The following is an 18955-nucleotide window of genomic DNA, read 5'->3' as shown; positions in this document are numbered from 1 at the left end:
AGTCTCCCCGCTACGTAGTATGTAACTGAAAGGCAGCACAGGGTACTGGGAACGCTGGAGCAAGATGAGTGAGGAAGGATTGCTGCTGTTCACCTCCTAAGAATTTCTACTTAGCAATCCAGCACCCAGTCACACAAGCAGCTGGGTTCAACATAGGGTCCCACTTGGGAAGCATCTCAAAGCGCTGGGTCCTCAGGTGGAAGGGAGTGGCTCTATGCCACAGAACACCACCATATGCACTCTATCCCTTCCTCCTTTACCCTGTGGTGGAGAAAACACAGTTTTAGATTTAAGATAAATAATGGGCAGTTGAAGAGTAAATACGCAGGTGGATGAGAAGCCCCAATAGAGAAGGAGGCAGACCTTGCCTCTCACACTGGGCACACTCCCGGAGTCCAAGGAGCCCTTACCCGCATCATGCGATCTGAGCGATGCCGCCTGCGAATGCGGTTCAAGCCCTCCACAAAGCGGATGAAGCCATCCAGGAGTTGCCACTCATCCTCGTCTGCACGGGGCCTGTCCCCATAGATGTCGCAGTGGGCCTCTCCCTCCGTGATGCGCTTGGTGGCGGTGACACAGGCTGGCAGCAGCAGGAATCGGGTCCTCCAGAACTTTAGGGACTCAATTAAGCTACAGAGAGCCGAGAAAAACACAGGTTAGTGGTGAGAAAAAGGAGATAAAGAAAGCACTCTCAGTGAAATCTCTGTGAGTTGGTGTGGGAAGCTCCATCTCCCCATGAGTATGTGCTCATCTGTTGCCACAGCTCATGGCTTTGTTGAAAATACAAGTTCTGAGGATGGACGTGGTGGCTCATGTCTATAATCCCAGCACTTCTGGAGGCGAGGTAGGAGTATTGCTTGAGCTCAGAAGTTTGAGACCAGCCTGGGCAACATGGCAAGATCCCATCTCTATCTACCCTGTCTCCAAAAAAAAAGAAGTCTAGGCATGGTGGCTCATGCCTGTAATCCTAGCACTTTGGGAGGCTGAGGCAGGTGGATCATGAGGTCAGGAGTCCGAGACCAGCCTGACTAACATGAAGAAACCCTGTCTCTACTAAAAATACCCAAATTAGCTGAGCGTGGTTGGCGGGTGCCTGTAATCCCAGCTACTCAGGAGGCTGAGGCAGGAGAATTGCTTGAACCAAGGAGGCAGAGGTTGCAGTGAGCTGAGATGATGCCATTGCACTCCAGCCTGGGCGACAGAGCAAGACTCCATCTCAAAAAAACAACAACAAGAAAGAAAGAAAATACAAGTACTGAAGGAAGACCACAAAGGCAGCTTTTGCTTTGATCCCAGTGTCAGAATACTTCTGCACAACTAGGCCCAGTGAATTTGTGGCTATCACCACAATCACAAATCATGCATAGAAATCAAAAATTAAAAATGAGACACCACAAAGTTACCAGCCAACTAGTGAAGAAAATGTTAAGAACACAATCTGCGCTGCCACTTGAATCAAAGGGCACGTGATCACTGAGTTCTGTGAGTTTTTTTCAATTGTGGTAAAACATACATAACAAAAAAATTATCACATTAACCTATTTTATTTTATTTTTTTTTGAGAGAAGGTCTTGCTGTGTTGTCCAGGCTAGAGTGCCGTGGCACTATCATGTTTTACTGTAGCCACAACCTCCTGAGTTCAGCACTTCGGCCTCCTGATGAGACACAACTATGGGAGTGTGCCACCATACCCAGTTAATTTTCTTTTTATTTTATATTTTTGAGACGGAGTTTTACTCTTGTTGCCCAGGCTGGAGTGCAATGGCATGATCTTGGCTCTCTGCAACCTCCACTTCCCAGGTTCAAGTGATTCTCCTGCCTCAGCCTCCCAAGTAGCAGGAACTGCAGGCATGTACCATCCCACCCAGCTAATTTTTATATTTTTAGTAGAGACAGGATTTCACCACGCTGGTCAGGCTGGTCTCCAACTCCTGTCCTCAGGTGATCCACCCGCCTCAGCCTTCCAAAGTGCTGGGATTATAGATGTGAGCCACCGCGCCTGACCTTTTTTTTTACTTTTTGTAGAGATGGGGTCTCCGTTTGTTGCCCAGGCTGGTGTTGAACTCCTGGCCTCAAGCAATCCTCCCATTTTGCCCTCCCAAATTGCGGGGATTACAGGAGTGAGCCACCACACATAGCAACCAATTTTACATGTACTATTCAGTGGCATTAAATATGTTGTGCAGCCATCACCACTATCCATCTTATCACTGAGTTTTTAATACAATGCAGAGGTACTTTTGTTCTTCCATGTTTTTCTAAAAAGAAACCATTTTGCCATCAGAAAAAAAAAAGGACATGGCCAGGTACAGTGACTCATACCTGCAATCCCCAGAGTTCAAGACCAGCCTGGGCAACACAGCAAGTCTCCGTCACCACAAAAAAACTTTTAAAAAGAGCCGGGCATGATAGTGCATGCTGTTGTCTCAGCTACTCAGGAGGCTAAGGCAGGAGGATTATGTGAGCTCAGGAAGTCAAGGCCGCAGTGAGCTCTGATCATGCCACTGCATTCCAGCCTGACAAAGTGATGCCCTGTCTCTTTAAAAACAAAGAGAGAGAGTGAAAGGGCAGAAAGTATTAAAATACACATATACATCCTTGCCCAAAGCTGCAAGGATGGAAATCCAAAGCCCTTTCTCTGACCTGAAGTCTTCAGAGCCTGCAGAACAGATATACTGATCTAAGTAATTCCACTTGTACTCCTCCAGCCGTTCATGGGAGAATTCCACCCAGCAGGAGACGAACTCTGAGTCTGAGTGTGAAGGACAGAGGCTGTAGGTGTAGTGGATCTGGGCAGATTCATAAGGATACCTGGAAAATAAAGGGCAGGCCCCGAAATTCAAAAGAGTTAGAGACAAATTCCTGCCAATTCTCTATCTTTTCTATCTCAGTACACTTAGAACCATCCTTGGCATTTACCCCTCAACTGTAGTAACCAACTCATCACAGAGGATGACACTGGAAATTTCTCAGATTTTCTTCAACTCTTTCCTTCTCTCCTCACAATCTGTATTTGAAATTGGCTTGTTATGAATCATGCTAAACATTATAAGATGAATCAAATCCCCTTTGGAAGTAGGTAAGCTATGACCCTAAAATAACCCTAGAAAACAAACAAACAAACAAACTCCATAAGAAAAACCAACCACTGAACTTCCTCAGTTTGAATTATGTACTATATACATAAGTTAGTATGTGGACATAATTCAGGACAATAACTGAAGACCTTAAATATCCAAATACTCACTTGGGAAGGTATCGTGTCACTGTAATCATCTTATCCTTCAGTGTCACTTTGTGGAACGTTCTGCCCATACTCAGCCAATACTGGTCCTCCTCCTCAGGGCGGTTTCGGGACACAAGCCCTATCAGAAAAATAATGATTTCCTCCATCTGTTTGAAGCTCATTCCTATAATAGGCAATTGTTTCTCATCCATATGAATTCAGAAAACGAGAAAAAGAAGATGTAACACTTTTTCTTGAGGGGAAGTTTCATGGAAGAACGTTAGTCTTGGTTAAAAAAATCAAAACAAAAAACTCCTAAGGTTGGCAGAGTTTTCTGTTATTAAACCAAGCAGCAGCAGATTAGACCCTGAGGGTGCTGGTTGATAGCACTTAGATGGCACATTCAAAGCTGAACAACCTGATACCTCATCCTCTGGAGAGGAAAGTTCTGTAAGAGATGACTGTGTTATTAAAATGGAACTCTACTACAACAGCATAAGCTGCCCACCTTGGCATTTGAGGTTCTCACTCCAGGGTGGCAGCCAACCTACCTTTCTGGCCCTAGCTCTCACTACCCCTATACTGCTATGTGAAGTTTCAGTCTAAACGAACCATTTATTTATTTGCTGCAAATATTTGCTCATGTTTTTTCTTTTGCATTCTCTTCCTGGGCCACATTGAAATCCTATGGATCATTTAAAGTCACCATCAAATGCTACTTCCTCCAGAAAGCTGTCAGACCCCATCAGCAGCCTGAATCCTACCTTGTATATAGCTCTTTGTGTGTATGTCTCTTACCCCTTACAAATTAAGAGCTCCTGGAAGCCAAGGCCCAAACATTGTTCCTCCTTATATTTTTAGTAGCACCTGATAAAGTGCCATGTCCATTATTAGCTGAACTGAATTAAACACAGGCAAGTGGAAAATAATCAGGAATCAAGAAAATGACAAGTATTCAAGAGAGTAAAAATCATGCCTTAAAGAACAAAGCCAAGCCAAGATTCCCTTGATCTAGAAATGAAAAGCAGTCCTCTTGAGCAGGAAAATAGGGTCAGGAGGCAGGGAACCTAAGGCCAGTTCAGGCTGACTTCCTAGAACTAAATCAAAAGGAAAACCCCAACTTTCCATACCTAAGCAACAAAAGGACCGAAAGAAGCTACTCCCTTTGCAAACCACTCCCCCCTTTTACTGTGAGGCAGATGGAAAACTGAAAGTGTCTCTGATTAGTTTGATTTTTGCAACCAATCAGACGTTTGCATAGGCGTGTAATTGTGTAACTTCACTTCAGCCTTTGATGGGTTGCTTTCCCCAATCAGACTGTGGGCCACTACTTCATTTACATAGGGTGTACACCAATAACCAATGGGAAACCTCTAGAGGGTATTTAAACCCCAGAAAATTCTGTAAAGGGGCCCTTGAGCTCCTATGCTCCAGCCAGCTCCCACACTGTGGAGTATACTTTCATTTTCAATAAATCTCTACTTTTGTTGCTTCCTTCTTTCCTTGCTTTGTTTGTGCGTTTTATTCAATTCTCTGTTCAAGGTGCCAAAAACCTGGACACCCTCCACCGGTAACACTCTCATTCAGCTCTGAGACAGTCACACAGCAACAGGCAGCATGGGAGTGGTCAAGAGGAGAGAGGATGGCAGAGGCTGAAAGAATATTCACTGTGAATGTGGAAATTTCCAAGATAGTGCCAGGGGAGCAGCAGGCCAGCTGCAAATAAAACAGAAGCTACTCAGGGGACCCCAGCACTTTCACTTGCCAGCTTGTGTGATCTTGGGCATCAAATCTCACTTTCCCTTTTTTGTTTTGAGAGTCTCGCTCTGTCACCAAGCTGGAGGGGTGCAGTGGTGTGATCTCGGCTCAGTGCAACCTCTGCTTCCTGGGTTCAAGTGATTCTCCCACCTCAGCCTCCCCAGTAGCTGGGACTACAGGGGCGTGCCACCACTCCCAGCTAATTTTTTTGTATTTTTAGTAAAGATGGGGTTTCACCATGTTGGCCAGGATGATCTTGATCTCTTGACCTTGAGATCTGCCCACGTCGGCCTCCCAAAGCGCTGGGATTACAGGTGTGAGCCACGGCGCCCAGCCCCAAATCTCACTTTCTACAGCAAGAAAGAAGACATGCCCTCATCCAAACATTCCTTCATTCACGCAGCAAACACTCTGCTGGCTGCTGGAAAGACAATGTCACGGGAAAAGGTTCATGAGCATCTGACATTGAACCTGACATCCCCATTCTAAATTATGTGCACCCCAGTTATTCCTGTGTTTATCCTGGATGGTATTTATTCTTCACAATCTGTGATCAAATATATACTTGCAGTTTATAAGTTTAGCATCTGACTCTGTCGTAGACTCTGAGGGGAGGGCTAACGCTGTTCTATTCCCTGCTGGTACAGGGCCTGGCTCACACTTGGTATTCAATACATCTCGGATGAGTAAGCAGCACAGGCCTGGTTGCGATGGCAACTTCTCTAGTAATTAGGATAATAATGGTACCCTTTCTGTTACTATAGAAATTAGAGAGATTAAATTTATCACAGCAAAAAAGATAACCAGAAAGGATACAGTCAGGCAAGTAGCCTTGCCCAACTAACCATCACATGAGGCTCATGGATTAGCCAGGAACAGAACCGGACACAGAGTAACTCAGACCACAGAAGGATATCCTCAAGCTATTCCAGAGAACAACAGGTGGGCAGCCTGGAAGGCACCAGTGAAATGAAAGGTGAATTCATCCCATTACTCTTGGGATAAAGAACAAAACCCTTCAGATAGACCTGGGTCTCCTGACATCTCTGGCCATACCTCTGGCTCCCTCCCTGTGCTCCCTTACATCAGCCTTCTTTTTGGCATCCAGAAAGTATCCCAATGCTTTATGCCACAGAGCCTTTGCACAAACTGACCTCTGCCTGGCATGCTCTTCCCTTCTACTTCTGCTCTTCATTCCCAACCTGCTGCTCCTAATAACTTCTACACATACTTTGGGCCTAAGCTCAAACCTTACCTTCTCTAGGAAGCTGTCCATGACCCATCAGATTAGATAGAGCCCCATATTAAATGTTCTGACAGCCCCATGACTTCTCCCTCAGTCTCACAACATGTAATTATATTTACTAGTTTGACTAATGCTATTTTCCCTGAGGGGGCTATAAATCCTCTCCCCAACCATGCAGAGTAAGTGCTTCAAAGACACTGTTGAATGAATGAGTGAATAGATGAATTCATGTATTTATTATTTCTTTTCCTTTTTTTTAGAGACACAGTCTCCCTAAATTGCCTAGACTGGTCTTGAACTCTTGGGCTCAAGGGATCCTCCTGCCTCAGCCTCCCAACGTACTAGGATTATGCCTAGCCAAATTCATTCATTCGTTTTTATTGATTGATTGAAATGGAGTCCTGCTCTGTTACCCAGGTTGGAGAGCAGTGGCACAATCTTGGCTCACTACAACCTCCACCTCCTGGGTTCAAGGAATTCTCCTTTCTCAGCCTCCCAAGTAGCTGGGATTACACACATGCACCACCACACCTGGCTAATTTTTGTATTTTTGATAGAGACAGTGTTTCACCATGGTTGGCCAGGTTGGTTAGGAACTCCTGACCCCATCTATGGGATCCGCCTGCCTCAGCCTCCCAAAGTGCTGGGATAACAGGCATGAGTCACCGTGCCAGGCCCAAATTCATATATTTATTGACCCATATTGTTGCATATTATTGTATGCCAAGCATGTGGTTTCCATTGCAGAGGACAAAAAGTTGAACAGAAATAGTCTTGGCACTCAAAAAGGTTAACATTCAGTAGGTTCTGGAAGATGAACACAAGGCAACATGCAATAAATGTCACAAGGGGCTTTCAAAGAAAATCCAGAGGGAGTCCAAAGCTTCATACTTAAACAACAGGGCCTGGACTAGATGACCACATGATCCTTCAAACAGGGCCACAGTTCTCTAATCCTCTGGCCAGAAAAGCTCTCATGAAGACAAAGATGATTCAAGGTTATCACTAGGTGATCAGGGAAGTGGGGATCTTGTTTGCAATAATGAGGAGACAGGAGACTCAGATAGCTCATTGATTGTTCCAGGAAGTAATTATTGCTTTCTGATTCCAGGCACCTGCACTTAATTACCTCTGTTAGACTTATTTTAGAACAGCTCTCCATTGCCTGGCTCTGATCAATTAGCAACACCCATTCTCTGTCATTTACTAGCTGCCTCTGCCACTCACAGATGACCCAGGCTTGCTTCAAGCCACTAAGCTTCAATGATAAAGAAGAGGTAGATGAATCCAGAACAGGGAAAAAAAGAAGAACTGTAAACTTCAGGTCTAGGTAACATCTGACAAACTGCTGTGTACCAGACACCGTACTAGAAACAATTAAATATAGGTTTCTGGGTTTAGAATGTTCTCTACATACTTTGACGGCTCAGTACTGACTCAGCTGCCTACTATTCCCAGATATCTGTTCAAGCCAGGCTGTCCCATTCCTGATATTGGTCATATTTATTTCCTTAAAGAGAGATTTACAAATTAAAGAGAGCATTTACAATAAATCCATGCCTAAAGGAGACTTTATTCCTCACTTAAGTAGAATTTATAAAGAAAACTTTTGTGTTGAAAACAACTACTTCTCAATTTATCTATTCTTTACCATCTTTAAAACCCAATTCCACAAATACAGAAGAGAAAAAAATATAAATCCAAGGAGAAAAACTCACCTCGGCTATAGAGTGGGCTACTGCTCAGCGGTGGAGGGACGGCGGGGTTAGGTTTCTGTGCCTTGGGCTGCACTATGATTTGGTAGCCCTGCATGAGACGTTGGCAAATAAACTCTTCAAACACCTGCTGGGCTGTCATCTGCACACCCTCTTCATCCCTCCTAAAAAAACAGATGATTGCTCATACAGATACTTGGCCAGGGACAGTAACACTTACAAGTGCACAGTCCCATCACCTCCTTTGCTTTATTCCATTATAACCATTCTATGGTGGTTCATAAAACTAACAGTTTGAGCTGGGCGCAGTGGCTCATGTCTATAATCCTAGCACTCTGAAAGGCTGAGATGGGCAGATTGCTTGAGTCCAGAAATTCAAGACCAGCCTGGGCAACATGGCAAAACCCTGACTCTACCAAAAAAATACAAAAATTAGCCAAGTATGGTAGCATGCACTTGTAGTCCCAGCTACTCAGGAGTCTGAGGTCAGAGGATTATTTAAGCCTGGGAGGCAAAGGTTGCTGTGAGCCAAGATGGCACCACTGCACTTCAATCTGGGCGACAATATGTAAAAGAAAGACAGAAAAGGAAATATAATAAAATATATGAAAAAAACCCCACTAACAATTTGTTAATCAGTGTTTTGGGGAAAATGAACAGTTCAAATAGGTGAAAAAAGGCAGGTAATTAAATGCCCAAATGAGTAATCTTAGAAAAGAAAATCAAATTTAGTGTGCCCAAAATAATTGCATTAGAAAATATGAGGATAATCAGCGAGACCAGAACGAACAGGAGTTTAAAATGAATCATTCAACGAGGAGAAATAGTTGATGTCAATGGAACTCTGGAGAAATGAACAGTTCTTACATCATAAAATTACCCACAGCCAGGCACAGTGGCTCATGCCTGTAACTCCAGCACTTTGGGAGGGCAAGGCAGGCTGATCACCTGAGATCATGAGTTTGAGACCAGCCTGGCCAACATGGTGAAACTCTGTCCCTATTAAAAATACAAAAAAATTAGCTGGGCGTGGTGGCACATGCCTATAGCCCCAGCTACTAGGGAGGCTGAGGCATGAGAATCACTTGAACCGGAGAGGCAGAGGTTGCAGAGAGGCGAGATTGCGCCACTGCACTCCAGCCTGGGTGGCAGAGTGAGACTCTGTATCAAAAAAAAAAAAAATACCCAAATATAAAAGGAGGACACAGGCTTGAAAATTCAGTGTTCAGCCAGGAAGTGGTTCAAGCCTATAATCTTAGCACTTTGGGACACAAGAGATGGGAAGATGGCTTGAGTCCAGGAGTTTGAGACCAATCTGGGCAATATGGCAAAACAGTGTCTTTGCAAAATATACAAAAATTAGCTGAATATGACGCTGCCACTCCCAGCTACTCCTAGCTACTTAGGAGGCTGAGGTGGAAGGATGGTTTGAATTGAGGAGATCAAGGCTTCAGTGAGTTGTGATTGTGCCACTGTATTCCAGCCTGAGCGACAGAGTGAGAACCTGTCTCAGTTTAATAAAAAGAAAAAAAAAAAAGAAAGATAAAAGAAAATCAATGTTTTTATTTTTATTTTTATTTAATGGCCATGCTAATCTTCTCTGTATCATTCCAATGTTAGTATATGTGTTGCTGAAGCAAGCACAAATTCAGTGTTCTGATGCATGTGTGGGATATGTACACAACCCTCACAAACCAAGCCAAGTGCCTTTTTCTCTGACACTAACCTGTCGATGTCTGCTTCTGGGAGGAGATCATAACAGCCCTCTGTGTAGTCATTCTGCAGGCCCTGGCGGTCAGGGAAGTAGTCGGTGGTGAGGGGGAGGCACGCCGGAGTAGTGAGAGACTTCCAGTCCACTCCAACTGTGCAACAGAAGCCTGGCACTACAGGGGGAGCAGACAGTGTCAGAACTGCCTCATGTAACAGGGGGAAAAGGTACATGTGGTCACCATGGCAAGTGTGGGATGGGGAGGGTCAGGGGAAGGAAAGGGAGAGAAGGGTGGGGAAAAAATTTCATGGTGAAAGGTGAGAAAATTGCCAGGATTGGGAAGAAAGGGGATGGGAAGAAGATAGGGGAGGGAAGATTGGAAAGATAGGGAAGGGAGAAAGAGAGAGAAACAGAGTTTGTTAGACAATGCAGTGCACATGCTTATCCAATCCCATCATGCAAATGGGATTCACAGCTGATACTTTTCATTTTCTGCTGATCGTGAGCTACAGCTGTAATGCAGGTGAGATTACTGCAGGGCAGGCAGAATTACATGTCGAAGCACATCAATGTTCCAAGAGCAGGGAGGCCCAAGCATGAATCTCTCCCAAGGACTGCAGTGTGGCTGGGTGGGGAAAAGAGGGGAGCTCAGCTTGGTTTGGGAGCAAACAGCATACAGCAGCAGAAATAAGGAATACTTCTAGCACCGCAAAAATAAGTAACAGATCCAAAAGGGTGGGAGGAAAAATCAAGTAAGGATGTCTGGGAAAGTTAGGAGGCTGGAACTTTAAGAGACAGCATTTAACAATCCAAAAATGAAAGCTGCGGTTAGCAGAGTAGGCCTGACCCCATGGGTCTGTCCAGAATTGCCTGGTCCTCAGCTAAAGTAGGGTTTCTCAGCCTCAGCAACAACAGAGATTTTGAACCAGATAATTTTTTTGTTGTGGGGGCCGTCCTGGGTATTGTAGCACCATCCTTGGATTCTACTCACTAGATGCCAGTGGTATCCTCTAGTTGTGAAAACCAGAAATGTCTGTAGGCATTGACATGTTCTCCTGGGGAGGAAAAATCTCCTTGGTTGAACTTCACTGAGTTAAAAGTAATAGGGCAGTGGCCAGGTGCGGTGGCTCACGCCTGTAATCCCAGGACTTTAGGAGGCTGAAGTGGGCAGATCATGAGGTCAAGAGATGAAAACCATCCTGGCCAATGTGGTAAAACCCTGTCTCTACTAAACATACAAAAATTAGCTGGGCATGGTGGCACACACCTTTAGTCCCAGCTACTCAGGAGGCTGAGGCAGGAGAATTGCTTGAACCCGGGAGGCAGAGGTTGCAGTGAGCTGAGATTGCGCCACTGCTCTCCAGCCTGAAGACAGAGTAAGACTTTGTCTCAAAAAAAAAAAAAAAAAAAAAAAAGTAATAGGGTAGTTACCTCTATTAAGTAATTTAAGTGAAGATTATCTTTTAACTCTCCAAAAAACTCTAAGCCTTTGTCTCTAAGTTCTGAATGGGATACTCATATGCCTTATTTTTGTACCATGCTATATAGCTTACAATGTGGTATAGCCCCTGCTGCCCCATCAGCCCTCCCATCAATGAAGAACAAAAATTGTGTGCTAAGTCACAGTAGAAAGATGCCCCATATGGCACCATTGACTTGGGGAAGATGATTTAGCCTGCAACAGGTCTAACTCCTGCTCTACACGGAGTTAGACCTTATTAACTCATTAATAATTCAGGAATCCAAAACATAGCCCAGAATAGCCTAATTAATCATCTCTATTTTTCTATATGGCACCCGAGGAGGTGACCTTGTTTCTACTTCCTGGCTAGAACAGAAGATGGAGACTTGATCAAAGCCCCAGTGGGGAAAGCCAGAAAGAGAAGAAATTTTTTTTTTTTTTTTTTTTGAGATAGAGTTTTGCTCTTGTTACCCAGGCTGGAGTGCAATGGCGCGATCTCGGCTCATCGCAACCTCTGCCTCCTGGGTTCAGGCAATTCTCCTGCCTAGCCTCCTGAGTAGCTGGGATTACAGGCACGCGCCATTATGCCCAGATAATTTTTTTTTTGTATTTTTGGTAGAGACGGGGTTTCACCATGTTGACCAGGATGGTCTCGATCTCTTGACCTTGTGATCCAACTACCTCGGCCTCCCAAAGTGCTGGGATTTCAGGCTTGAGCCACCACGCCCGGCTAAGAGAAGAAATTTCTATCTTTATGTCCTCTTAGATCATCCCAGCCCTCATCAGCCTGCTGACCCTCAGGATTACAAAAATCTTGTAGAAATGCTTTCTGCGGGGCACACAACAAGACACAGACAGTTCAAATGCTTAGTACAAGATCCCATAATGAAAAAGGATCCTGATTGTAAGTTTAAGGGTGTTCTGTCTCTAGAAAAAGAACACAGCCTATTTTCTAACCCCAGTATCTTCTGGTACTGAAAAGAAGGACTCTGAGGAAGTTCTACTTCAGAACCACTAAAATAACAATAATGAACACGTGTAACAAACTCCAGTGATAGGATTGTAGAGAAATGGGATCATCTATTCATTGCTGGCCCCTTTCGGGGAAAATAGTCAATCTGCCAACCATACTTGGGGGAATATAATCCAAAGACATTAACCAAAAGAAAAAATACACCTGCTGCACCATGTATTACTTATTATTATTAACTTTTAATTTAACAGAGTTAAATTATTAATATATTATTAAAAGTTAATTTTTTATTAACTTTTAATTTAATATGTTGTCCAGGCTGGTCTCAAACTCCTGGGCTCAAGTGATCTGCCCACCTCAGCCTCCCAAAGTGCTGTGATTACTAGCATGAGCCACCATGCTCAGCTCAGCCCACAAGGTATTATCATAACTTCATTCTATGCTATGGCTAAAAAGCAGGAAACCATCCAAATGGTCATGAATAAGAAATGATTACTCAAACCAATATACAATAATGTGCTTGATGTTACCATTACAAATGACTGTGAGGAGGGAAGAAATGGTAAAAGGATTACTAAGTGGGGACAAAAAGACTCAGTGAAATATATCCACTGGTCACAGCTAAGTAAAGTTTATCAAGTCAGGATTTTCTCTGCTATTTTATTATTATAGATATTTAGATGCTCTTTTACTGCATAGATATTGAAAATGATGATGAGGCCGGGCACGGTGGCTCACTCCTGTAATCCTAGCACTTTAGGAGGCCAGTGGGCAGATCACCTGAGGTTGGGAGTTCGAGACCAGCCTGACCAACATGGAAAAACCCCTTCTCTACTAAAAATACAAAACTAGACAGGCGTGGTGGCACGCCTTTAATTCCAGCTACTCGAGAGGCTGAGGCAGGAGAATCGCTTGAACCCAGGAGGCGGAGGTTGCAATGAGCTGAGATCACACCATTTCACTCCAGCCTAGGCAACAAGAGCGAAACTCTGTCTCAAGAAAAAAAAAAAAAGATGATCAAAAAGAATGCAAACCAGCCAGACATTTTCAACTATAGACTGGCAAGTGATTCCAGTAACAGCCCATTGTGTCTTTTTAACTTTTTCCTGGAGATATCATTAGGCATTTAAAGGTGAAGACCAGCTCTGGACCAGCACAGGGGCCCTACAGGGAATCTGCTGCCTTTCCCAGGTACCCCTGAATCACCTTCCAAAACAGGTCATTCAGTCACACCCCTCTCACTTTCCATCAGAGAGTACAGAGAGTCCTCCCTCACCACATGACCTTCCCATACCCCAGAGATATGTGGACCTCAGGACCATTCAGTTCCCACAGGGCTTCCTCTTGTTTCCTCATGCTCTGACCACCCCACACTCCCTGTCCACCCCTTTTCCCAGTCAACTGCCCCCTCTTACTTGGGTCTGGAGAGGTAGAAACACTGTTCTCTAGAGAATCCTTATTCTGGGTCCTAGGATTCATACCTATTGAAAGATAAAAACAGCTTGTCTTAAAAAGGCTCAAACTGCAAAAGAGTTCTGACTCGTTACGGTTGAAAAAGGCCAAAACTGGAGCTAAAAATAAAAATATAAACCAAGTGCAAATTCTGTGCTGAATATTTCAAACAATACAAAGGAATCAATCAAAGAAAAATGATCAATCTAAAATTGGGAATGAGCCAGAACTTTACTCTGAGGTTATTGATATCATTCTTTGTTAAAAGAGATCACACTCACATGAGCAACCTGCCACTTATTTCAAGAAAAGAGACACATTTCAAAGTCATTTCAACTAATTAGAGCAATCTTTACTGAATAGAAAATGACCTATTTTTACAGTGCGCTTTGATCACACCATGTACTCCAACCTGGGCAACAGAGAGAGAAAGGCCCTGTCTCTAAAAAATAGATAAAATAAAATAAAATGATCTATTTAAATTCAATTCACTCATCAGCCATCCTTATCTTCTGGAATTTTCTTTCCCAAATCATGGTTTTCTAAAATATAACACGGGACATCAAAACTTATTACTTTAACATAAAAACAATGATTTCACCTATAACTGGGCCGAAAGGAAAAACAGGAAGATTGTTTGAAATGCAACTTATTGGCCTGGCACAGTGGCTCAAGCCTGTAATCCCAGCTCTTTGGGAAGCCAAGGTGGGCGGATCACGAGGTCAAGAGATCAAGACCATACAGGCCAACATGGTGAAACCCCACCTCTACTAAAAAATAAAAGAAATTAGCTGGGCATGGTGGCTTGCGCCTATTGTTCAAGCTACTCAGGAGGCTGAAGCAGGAGAATTGCTTCAACCTGGGAGGCGGAGGTTGCAGTGAGCTGAGATCACACCATTGCACTCCAGCCTGGGGCCTGGTAACAGAGCGACTCTGTCTCAAGAGGAAAAAAAAAAAAAGAGAAATGCACCTTATTGACTGTCAACTAACACATCTAGCAATTTTAAAACACATCTAGCAGTTCTTAAATGTCCCTTTCAAAACATGTATTTACTAGAAAATTATGATACCATAAGAAGAATTGAGGTTGAGCTTGGTGGCTCAGAAGGCCAAGAGTTCAAGGCTGCAGCAAGCTATGATCACTTCATTGCTCTCCAGCCTAGGCAACAGAGTGAGATCCCATCTCTATTTAAAATAAGTAAAAATATTTTAAAGAAAGAACTGGAAAGACATTCACTAGTCAACAGTGGTTACCTCTGACAGGAAAGCTGGAGGAAGGGGCAGGAGGTAAAAGAGAATTTGTACTTTTTACTCTAAATACTTCTGGGTCATTTGAATCTTTTTTTTTTTTTGAGACGGAGTTTCGCTCTTGTTACCCAGGCTGGAGTGCAATGGCGCGATCTCGGTTCACCGCAACCTCTGCCTCCTGGGTTCAAGCAATTCTCCTACCTCAGCCTCCTGATTTTAATCTTTTATAACAAGAACAAGTATTTATAAATTTCTTGGGAAAGCTTTGAAAAAACAATCTACAACATGAAAGAAAGCACTTGCAAATCATGTATCTGGCAAAGGACTTATATCCAGGAGATATAGAGAACTCTCAAATTCAAAAGCAAGAAAACAAACAACCCAATGGGAAAAGGACAAAAGATATGAAGACACTTCACCAAACAACATATGCAAAAAGAACATAAGTACATTGAAAGATGCTTAACATTAGTAGTCATTAAGGAAAGAGCAAATTAAAAGCACAGTGATTAGCCAGGCATGGTGGTATGTGCCTATGTTCGTAGCCATTCAGGAGGCTAAGGCAGGAAGATTGCTTGTGCCCAGAAATTCGAGGTTGCAGTGAGTACAACTGTCCCACTGTACTCCTGCCTGTGTGAGAGAGCAAGACCCTGTCTCAAAAAAAAAAAAAAAAAAAAGTTCAGTAAAATACTGCTACAAGCCTATTTGAATGATGAAAATGACTGGACATAGCAAGTGTTGACAAGGATATGGAACCATTGGAAGACTTATACATTGTTGATAGGAATGCAAAATGGCACACCACTTTGGAAAACAGTAGATTTACCATTTGACCCAGCAATCAACTTCTAGGAATTTATACAAGAAAAATGAAAACTTAAATTCATACAAAAACTTTGTTTATATAAAATCATGTAAACATTTATAGAAGTCTTATTCACAGTTGCCAAAATCTGGAAACAGCCCAATTATCTTTCAACTAGGGGAAGGATAAACAAATTGTAGTACATCCATACAATGGAATACTACTCAGCAATAAAAAGGAGGCAACTGACACATGACAACGTAAATTAACCCCTCAAATGCAATATGGTGAGTGAAATAAGCCAGACTCAAAAGGCTACATATTGTATGATTCCATGTACATTACATGCTGGGAAAGGTAAAACCAGAGGGACAGAGAACGGATCAGTGGTTGCCAGAGGACAGGCGGAGGGGACTAAGTACAAAGCAATGGCACAAGGGAATTTTGGGTGGTGATGGAAATTTTCTGTATCTTGATATGTTTGTTGGTGGGTATACAATTCTAGACATTTGTCAAAACTCATAGAACTTACACTAAAAATAGTACATTCTACTGGACATAAATTTTAAAATAATTTTTTTTTAATCTAAAAAGATGGGCTGAGCGTGGTAGCTCATGCCTGTAATCCCAGCACTTTGGGAGACCGAAGCAGGTGGATCACTGAAGGTCAGGAGTTCAAGACCAGCCTGGCCAACATGGTGAAACCTCATCTCTATTAAAAATACAAAAATTAGTTGGGCGTGGTGGTGGACATCTGCAATCCCAGCTACTCATGAGGATTACTACAGAATCGCTTGAACCTGGGAGGCTGAGGTTGCAGTGAGCTGCGATCATGCCAATGCACTCCAGCCTAGGTCACAGAGCACGACTCTGTCTGAAAAAAATAAATAAATAAAGATGATATCACCTGGCCAAAACAATTTTAGAACTTTTCTTTTGGAACTACCTGGAGCAGATTTTTTTAAATTACTAGTCATCATACTAGAAGATACAATGTATTAAGTCAGACAAACACAATATTTCATTTCATTCAAACCAACACCAGGAGTAGATATGAGGTAGGTAGGATCCTTTTCCACAGACAAAGAAACTGAGGCTCAGAGAAGTTAAGTAATTTACTGGAGATCTCACAGTCAGTAGCTGGAACCTGCATTTAGATTCTTTCTGCTCAACTTTACAGATGTTCTATTTCTTGACTATCCATCTGGGGCACCGATTGTTAGCTGTTGAAACATTATCTGTTCTTTGTCAATAGCCAAAAGCCACTTGGAACTAAATTTTTGTAAAAATAAACCTGGCTGACAAACTTTCATTTTCATGCAAATATAAAGCATGATTATAAAGAAGCAATAAGGTGAATTTTCTTATTCCACTTGAGAACTGGTATGAAGGCAATTAGCAAATTGGCATTTGCAAAACACTCTGAGCAATAAGAGAATCGTTACTATATCACCTCCCAGGTTTGGCTACCAAGATTGTCCATTTGATCACCTGTTTTGTGTTTAAAGAAAACCTGTTCTAGATTTGGTCTGCAAAACAACTCAAATTCTTACACTAATAAACAGTTCATAAAAAGAAAAGAAAAAGAAATAGTTCAACTTATCAGAGCAGCTTTGAATCCTAGGCCAAAAGTAGATCTGTGCCATCTCTAGTGGACACACCTACACACACACACACACATACACACACGTACATACATATCCTGAAAAAGCAAGTATTTTAAGGACTTCCAGGCAGCTATTATACTTATAAGCAAATATTTTGAGGACTTCCAGGAAGCTACTTACACACAGTTTCCTTGCAATTCAAGCCTCACACACTGCCTCTGCCACTCTGTATTTGAGGTCTTATTTTCAGTCATACAGACTTGCTATTGGCATATGAAGAGCCCCACCAGCCTGCAATGATGGAGGTGAAACCTCATGGTCAGCCAGCTCTGCTCCAACTCACCATCTGGGAATAAAGTCTCACACTCAAAGTTCAAAGCCAGACATACAACTTGGGGAGCCAATGCTGATAAGAGTCATCTCAGATCTGTCTTTTGACATCTGTTCAGAATTGTGAATGTGTTCTCTGGTTGTAAACCTCAATGTCAAAAAGTGTGGAGCTTTTTACTCAGTGTGGAGCCTCTAGGGCTAGTTCCAAGCCCACATCTAGAAGCCTGTGGCTAAGGCAAGTGGTTTCTCTTCTCTGGGCTACAGAGGTGGCAGTTACCCATTAAAAAAAAAAAACTGACCTGGCCTGGAGGAATAACAGAGGTCCTTCTATCCAGTCTCAATGTGCCATGAGTTACTTTTACTTTGGCTCTCAGGCCAAATACACCGCATGTACCCTATATTCAACGCAAACACCAAGTTGCAGATTCTGAGTCTCAACACTAAAGAGAAAGAAAACATGACATCCACTTACTTTCTTTTTCAAAATTATCTACCTCCAATAAAGGAAGACATTTACCAGCAAGTCTTCTAAAACGGTACCCAGTTAAAGAAACAGAAGGATAACAACTATCTGCCCAATCACACCAACTGCCCTGTCTCTGCTGGGCAGCTTGGTGAAAAATAAGTGAAGACCGCAGACACCAGGTCCCCACCAACAATGCTCCAAATGAAATTCTATGGGACTGGGAGGGAAACCTACAGAGATGCTACTTCTGTAAATCATGATTCACACAAGAATCACATCCAAATGCAGGAGAAAAACTGAGTCACACTTGAGTGCCTGCAGATGGTGCAAACCATCAAGCCTGGAGACATGAAGGTAGGGTCACAGATAAGGTTTCTCTGTTTGGATTTTCCTCTGGTTTTTTTTTTTTTTTTGAGACGGAGTTTCGCTCTTGTTACCCAGGCTGGAGTGCAATGGCGCGATCTCAGCTCACCACAACCTCTGACCCCTGGGTTCAGGCAATTCTCCTGCCTCAGCCTCCTGAGTAGCTGGGATTACAGGCACGTGCCACCATGCCCAGCTAATTTTTTGTATCTTTAGTAGAGATGGGGTTTCACCATGTTGACCAGGATGGTCTCGATCTCTTGACCTCGTGATCCACCTGCCTTGGCCTCCCAAAGTGCTGGGATTACAGGCTCGAGCCACTGCGCCCGGCCCTTTTTTTTTTTTGAGATAGTTTAACTCTTGTCACCCTGGCTGGAGTGCAATGATGCCATCTTGAATCACTGCAACCTCCACCTCCTGGGTTCAAGCGATTCTCCTGCTTCAGCCTCCCAAGTAGCTGGAATTACAGGCACCTGCCACCATGCCCAGCTAATCTTTGTATTTGTATTTTTAGTAGAGGTGAAGTTTCACCATGTTGGTCAGGCTGGTCTCGAACTCCTGACTTCTGGTGATCCATCCACCTCTGCCTCCCAAAG

At 43.2% G+C, this 18955-nt stretch overlaps 1 protein-coding gene and 1 non-coding gene across 51 annotated transcripts in view; both read right to left on the bottom strand.

The window, feature by feature from the left end:
* Positions 1-18955, bottom strand: part of DEPDC5 (DEP domain containing 5, GATOR1 subcomplex subunit) — a 156779-nt gene that overhangs the window by 64901 nt on the left and 72923 nt on the right. For 29 of the 50 annotated variants that reach the window (XR_013522751.1, XR_013522758.1, XR_013522745.1 and 26 more), the window contains 6 exons: positions 13504-13569; positions 9672-9855; positions 7949-8109; positions 3248-3365; positions 2644-2811; positions 411-630 (listed from right to left, as the gene is read on the bottom strand). Coding sequence is in view for 39 of the 50 variants with exons in the window: in XM_078339077.1 (XP_078195203.1) it covers positions 411-630; positions 2644-2811; positions 3248-3365; positions 7949-8109; positions 9672-9855; positions 13504-13569 (917 nt within the window). In the remaining 11 variants the exon portion in view is untranslated. The remainder of the gene's footprint in view (positions 1-410; positions 631-2643; positions 2812-3247; positions 3366-7948; positions 8110-9671; positions 9856-13503; positions 13570-18955) is intronic. The other 21 variants (XR_013522747.1, XR_013522752.1, XR_013522748.1 and 18 more) reach the window with 1 other exon arrangement.
* LOC118148310 (U6 spliceosomal RNA) lies at positions 9483-9589 on the bottom strand. The gene has a single exon (XR_004735076.1). It is a non-coding gene; the product is annotated as a U6 spliceosomal RNA (small nuclear RNA).

The sequence above is a fragment of the Callithrix jacchus genome, chromosome 1 (assembly GCF_049354715.1).
Source record: "Callithrix jacchus isolate 240 chromosome 1, calJac240_pri, whole genome shotgun sequence".
In the NCBI taxonomy this organism is placed as follows: Eukaryota; Metazoa; Chordata; class Mammalia; order Primates; family Cebidae; genus Callithrix; species Callithrix jacchus.
The sequence above is the reverse complement of the archived record's forward strand: the minus strand, read 5'-3'. Positions and strand labels throughout refer to the sequence as shown.